The 6,000-nt window shown below is 42.5% G+C and overlaps 1 protein-coding gene across 1 annotated transcript in view; it reads right to left on the bottom strand.

The window, feature by feature from the left end:
* Positions 1-272: 272 nt before the first annotated feature.
* FAM167A (family with sequence similarity 167 member A) overlaps positions 273-6,000 on the bottom strand; it is a 50,007-nt gene continuing 44,279 nt past the window's right edge. The window contains exon 3 of the mRNA XM_069062770.1: positions 273-3,143. Within this exon, the coding sequence (XP_068918871.1) occupies positions 2,880-3,143 (264 nt within the window). The 3' untranslated portion in view covers positions 273-2,879. The remainder of the gene's footprint in view (positions 3,144-6,000) is intronic.

The following is a 6,000-nucleotide window of genomic DNA, read 5'->3' as shown; positions in this document are numbered from 1 at the left end:
CTTACTAGACCATAAACTCTTGGTGACTGGGGTGGGGGTGGGGGGCAAGAAGAGGGGGCAATCTTTATCATGTCCACCAGTGTAGCCCTCTCTGTGCCTAGAAAAGTTCCATGTACTCAATAACTATGTTATTAATCAAGTGAATATATCGAGTCAACTAATGGGTTAAATCATGTTTTTCCATCTGTCATAAGGGCTGATTTTTGCATTATCTATTGGATGGATCATTGCTCAGATAACTTACTTGGGCTAAAAATGGGAGTGCCATTCAGTTTGGTCAGTTCCCATCAGATAGGTCTAAAATTGTTCTGGTTGAGCATGTGTTTGAGTGGTGTGAGTGTATTTGTGACCCCCTGGGTGTCTAGCTTCTGTTTGTGTGACACAAGACCGTTTATACATGCCTCTGTACATGGGAGAAGAGAGTGTCTTCTCTATCCCATAATCAATTAGGTTTCTGTTCATACTAACACTGCACTTCCCCATTGCATTAAAAGCCTTTTTCTTGGAGTCATTAAGCTAGTCTCCAGCTTCTACAAAATGCATTTACAGCAGGAGCCCAGAACCTGCCCTTGTTCTTAAGACCTTCCCCACCAAGGCTGTACTGGGCTACAAACTTCCTTTAATTTTCACATCAGAAACTGGAAACCAAAGCTTTAGGTAAATTTATCTTAGAACACTGTCTTGTCCTTTTGCTACCTGCTTCAGGTGATAGAAGTAGTCAAGTCTTTTGGCTCCCTAGAAAAGTCTGGAAGCTCAAGTTATTGGTTACCAGCTATGAGTCATAGATTCCGCCCACCCCAATCTTCATACATCTTTTCTTTGCTCTTTCCCTTATTTGTATATTCCAATGAATTAATTGCTTATGTGAGCATTTTTACATAAAGGACAATTTTTATAGCCTAGGCTCTTTTCTGTAAGGTGTGGGTATTTTTTGTCTTTGTTGAAGTTGTGCTCATGGATTGGGAGAAAATGACTTTAATCAGGAAATAGGATAAAAATCCTTAAAAAAAAAAAGGGGCAGTGTGATGTTGTGCTTAAAGAGGGGTCATGTCAATCCATGTGCTCTCTGCTGTCCAGACAACACTGGGATAGGCCAAAACATTCCAAACTCAAAAGAGAGGAGTATATAGTGGGGAGGTAGCACTGAGAAATCATCTGAGCTGGAACGCACAGGCAGTATGAGGAGACAGCGTTAAAGTAAGATAGGAGTTACTCTTAGAAGTTGAATCTAGAGAAATAAAATCTGTATAGATATTACTGGTTAAACTCATATATTACTAAGTAGCTTTATAACTTTGAACAAGTCATTGTGTGTGCAGAGCATTCAAAATAAGGGAATTGGATGACATGATATCATTGGTCTTTCCTAGTTCTGAAGTTAATGCTTTTATCATTCGACTATTGCTGATTTGGGGATATTTTGACATATATGTTACATTGATTTTTTTCAGATGTGTTGAATCTGAGTTCTCTCAGATGTTGGCCTTCATAGTCTCAGTGAAGATGGCCCTCTGGAAAAAGAAAGCATTTCTTCTAAGCCTAATGCTCCATCATATCAACCAGTTCCTGCCTTTGGATAGAATCAATCAATTACCTGCTATTATAAATAACTGTCTCATTCAATCAGAATGAGGAAACTGGTTGGATGCAAAGAGAAGCTTGCAGATAGCTGATTTTGATTGTCTTTGTGGGAAGGCAGTAAAAATGGAAATAAGATAAAGGAGGTGGTACTATCAAGCTCAATAAAGAGGCATTTTCTGGTACCCACCAGGTGAGCCTGTGGGTACTCAGGAGGAAAACTGAGTTCAACCAATTGTGGCCTACATGGTGATCCCTTGGTCATGAGGGAGGATAGAGAAACAGAAGAGATGAGGGGCCTCTTTGGAGGTTCTCATGGGTATTTTCTGCTCAATGATAGTAAAATCTAGGTTCAAGGTCTGTCCCTAACAGGGAGGACCATCAGACTACATGGCACATAAGGCAGTCTCTTCCAACTGCTGCCCAAGAGCCTGAGTCAAAAACTAGCAACAGTTTTAACTAGTGTTGCCAAAAGGATCTGACTCTTGGGTTGCAATGCCAGCTTCCAGGAACACATGACCCTGGCTGTTGGTTCTAGGGGCTCTCTTTCCAGGAGGGCCTGTGTAAAAGTGTATCTGCTGCCTAACTGTATAAATGGTGGAGCCCTGCCACTTACTCAGAAGAATGCAGGCTCCTTGAGGGAAGACGTTATCACTTTTTTCTCTTTGTATGCACTGTGCCTAGCACAGTACCTCCAGAGTAATAGGTTCTTAATAAATGCTTATTGAATTGATGTGATTTAAATTGAATACATGGAGAGCACTTTGGGGTCAACACTGAGGGGACATTGACACTGAGATGGGTACACCAAGCACAAGGATCACCTCCCTATACTTTTGGGGGTACATGATATCTGATGCCCATGCAGATCCTTTGGGGATGAAGGCAGGGCCACAGTGCCGGGGGCAGGGAGATTTTTATCCCTCTCTTTGGGAGCCCTGGCCATAGCACCAGTGATTTGTGTTCACAGGCACGTGGGTATGGGATGGAGGGGAGGCTAGAGTAAGAGGTTGGGAGAAACCAATCTCTTTCAGCACTATCACTAGTATGACAGTTTTATAGAAGGATCACTAAGACATTAAGTGGATAAGAAGCCTTGAAGGCTTCCATGACCCTTGAACATCTACTGGAGAGAGCTAGATACTGCTTCCTGGTGGATCCAAGTCACCCCAACACATCCCAGTCGTTGGGCAGGACCGGGAGCTCCTCGGGAAGCTCTCTCTCTCCACATGGGACGTGCCCTGCTGCTGACGGGCATGGCAGCTTGTGCATCCCCCTTGCCAACCCCATCTCATTCTCCTTCAGCAGAGGGAGAACCTGCGGGTGTTGATGTTCATCTTGGTCACTCCGATAACCTTAAGTGGGGTGGAGAGGCTGAAGGAGGAGGCCAAGGGGGAGTCACAGAAGAGGTCGGACAGCTCATCCCGCTCCTCCAGCTCATAGGTGGCATCATTGAGCATTCTTCGGTGGAGATGGCAGGTCTGCTCAATCTTCAACTTGTTGATGTCACTGCGCAGACGCATCAGCTGCCGGGCCAACTGCTGATCCTGCAGCCGCATCTCTGCCTGGGGACCAAAAATTAGCACAGGGTTGGCGATAAGCAAGAGGCTCCCTCTTTCCTAAGAGAAGCTTATCCTGTCCAGGGGGAGACTTAATAAAATTAGGGGCTTTAAATGCACAAACTCCTTTGCCCCAGAGACAAAGACACAGAGATACATGCTGAAAATGGACACGTGGTCAAAGACTGATACAATAGCAGAGACCCAGCCAAGACAATGGAGACAGGTATTAGATTCTTAATGTAGGAAATTCCCAGGAAACCCTGGGAAATTGGAGGAGATGGGTCCTAAACCCTCTTCTGCCAATCACACGTTATGTGATCTTATAGAATGTTCTTATTTGCTCAGGATTCCCCATATGAGAAAGGGGAATGGTTTTTTAGTAAAAATGCCTTTCATTTGGGAAGCATTTGTTTGGGAACCTTTATTACCTCATTTAATAATAATAATAATAATAATAATAGCTAACATTTGTATAATGCTTTTTATGTGCCAGGCACTATGCTAAATGCTTTATAATTATTATCACATTTAATCCCCACAACAAACCTGGGAGGTAAGTGCTATCATTATCCTCATTTTATAAGTGAGGAAACTTGAGATAGACAGAGGTAAAATGAATTGCCCAGGGTCACACAACTAGGAAATGTCTGAGATCAGATTTGAACTCATATCTTCCTGATTCCAGGCCCCAGAGCTCTATCGACTGCAACAACTAGCTGTCAGGGACCCTGTCAGAAAGGTAGAAAAAAATATTGTGATTCCTGTTTTCCAGATGAAGAAACTGAAGCTCAGAAATTTTAAGTGACTTGCCCAAGGTCACACCACTAATATTAATCAGAATAAGGCTATAAACCCAAATCTTCTAACTCCTGTTCTGGTGCTCTTTCTTTATGATTTGTTACTGGTTAATGTCCATTGATTATGCTGTGACCTGGCTTCTAGTTATGCTTTCTCCTAACTGGTCATATAACCTTAGGTAAGCCACTTCTCTTTGTCAGGGAACTGGAATAAATGAACTGCCCTAAGGTTCTTCCAGTTCACAGGCACAGATAAAAAGACAACATGGTGAGTGTGTAGTGGGACCAGGAAAGCTGTTCAGTCATTTCAATGCTGTCTGACTCTTTATGGCCCCATTCGGTATTTTCTTGGTAAAGATACTGGAGTGGTTTGTCATTTCCTTCTCCAGTTCATTTTACAGATGAGGAAACTGAGACAAACAAGGTTAAGTGACTTGCCCAGGGTCACACAGCTAGTAAGCATCAGAGGCACAATTTTCTGCTGCCCTGGGAACCAGTAAAACTTAGGTTCAAATCCTGCCTCTGATGCTTTCCAGCTGTGTGACCCTAGACAAGTCATTTAACCTCTAAGTATCTGTCGCCTTATCTGGAAAATGGAGGTAACAATACCACTGTCTTCATAGGAATGTTGTAAGGATTGAATGAGATAATGTATGTAGAACAATTTTTAAATCTTAAAAGTTCTGGAAAGATAAGCTGTTATCTAGAGAAGAAAGGATTATAGAGTCAAATAATAGAATTTAAAGGTAGAAGGGACCTCAGAAGTCATCTGGTCCAATTCTTTCATTTTACAAATGAGGAAACTGAGACTCATATCAGTTAAGTGACTTTTCCAAGGTCACACAGGTAGAAAGTAGCAGATACGAGATTTGTACCGAGGTCCTCAGATTCTAACTTCCCTTTCCACTAGGTTACACTCCCTCTCTCAGCTGTCATTCATACATCACCTTAAAATTTGCCAAATGCTTTGCACGTATTATCTCATTTTTTAAACATTCATCTCTTGGGGAACAAGTCAAGCCTTGAAGACTTGTGTCCCTCCCCTATACATTCTGGGTGCAGACTTTCCTCGGGGATGCTTGAGCTCTGGGGTCCTTCTGTGACCTTGGGGCAAAACAGGCGCCCTCACTACCTGGGCTTGCTGCCTGTCCCCACAGATTTCCTGAGTTCTTTCTCCTCACTGTTTACTCTGCCTCAACTTGCAGAGAGCAATTGTTCTGCTGATTGTGTGATGTCATGGCTAAGCTATGTAGCACATTTCTGTTGATGGTGAACCTTTCTGGTGCTGGAACCAAATGGATTTGAGCAAAGTATCTTGGGGTACCAGGCAGAGGCTCAAGCCATCACGGAAGTTAAAGTATGTTTCTCTGCTCCCACTGTCCCTTGGGTTTTGGAGATACTTGTCTTACCTTAAGAAAATTTATATTCTTATTTTGCTTTTTTTTTTGGAAGGGTAATTGGGGGTTAAGTGACTAGCCCAAGGTCACATGGCTAGTAAGTGTTAAGTGTCTAAGGCCACATTTGAACTCAGGTCCTCTTGACTCCAGGGCTGGTGCTCTATTCACAGTGCCACCTAGCCTTCCCAAAAAACCTATATTTTAAAAACAATACAATCTTTAGGAGGAGAGAGTGATTTCAACCCAATATCTATTCTGGCCATTCCACAGACAGATCAAGGAAAGCCATTTGCCCAGACTCACACAGGTAGTTAATAGCAATGCATCATACCTGGTTAGAGGTAGAAAGGACTTTTAAGAGGCTGCATTTTTCAGATGGGGAAACCGAAACCCAGAAACGTTAATGACTTGTACAGTAAGTATTTACTAAAACATTGTTTGGATTGGATTGTCTTGGAGTAAGACTGATTACAGGATGTTTTCTGTTACACATGGCTTCTATTTTTTTTTTCCTCCTGGCCAGGATAAAGAGCCTGAGTTCTTGCCAGAATTTGTCTGTTTTAAGCCTTACCCTTGGGACTAGGCATGTTCCCAAGGAGTGCTACCTAGTGATTATTAACTTTCCAAATTATTTTTTCACCCTATTCCATTATGGGAAATATGGAA

Source organism: Petaurus breviceps, unplaced genomic scaffold, assembly GCF_028583685.1.
Source record: "Petaurus breviceps papuanus isolate PSGF00001 unplaced genomic scaffold, PetGlider_PUasm1.0 90504, whole genome shotgun sequence".
Classification (NCBI taxonomy): Eukaryota; Metazoa; Chordata; class Mammalia; order Diprotodontia; family Petauridae; genus Petaurus; species Petaurus breviceps.
Note: the sequence above shows the minus strand (reverse complement) of the source record. Positions and strands in the feature narration are given on the sequence as shown.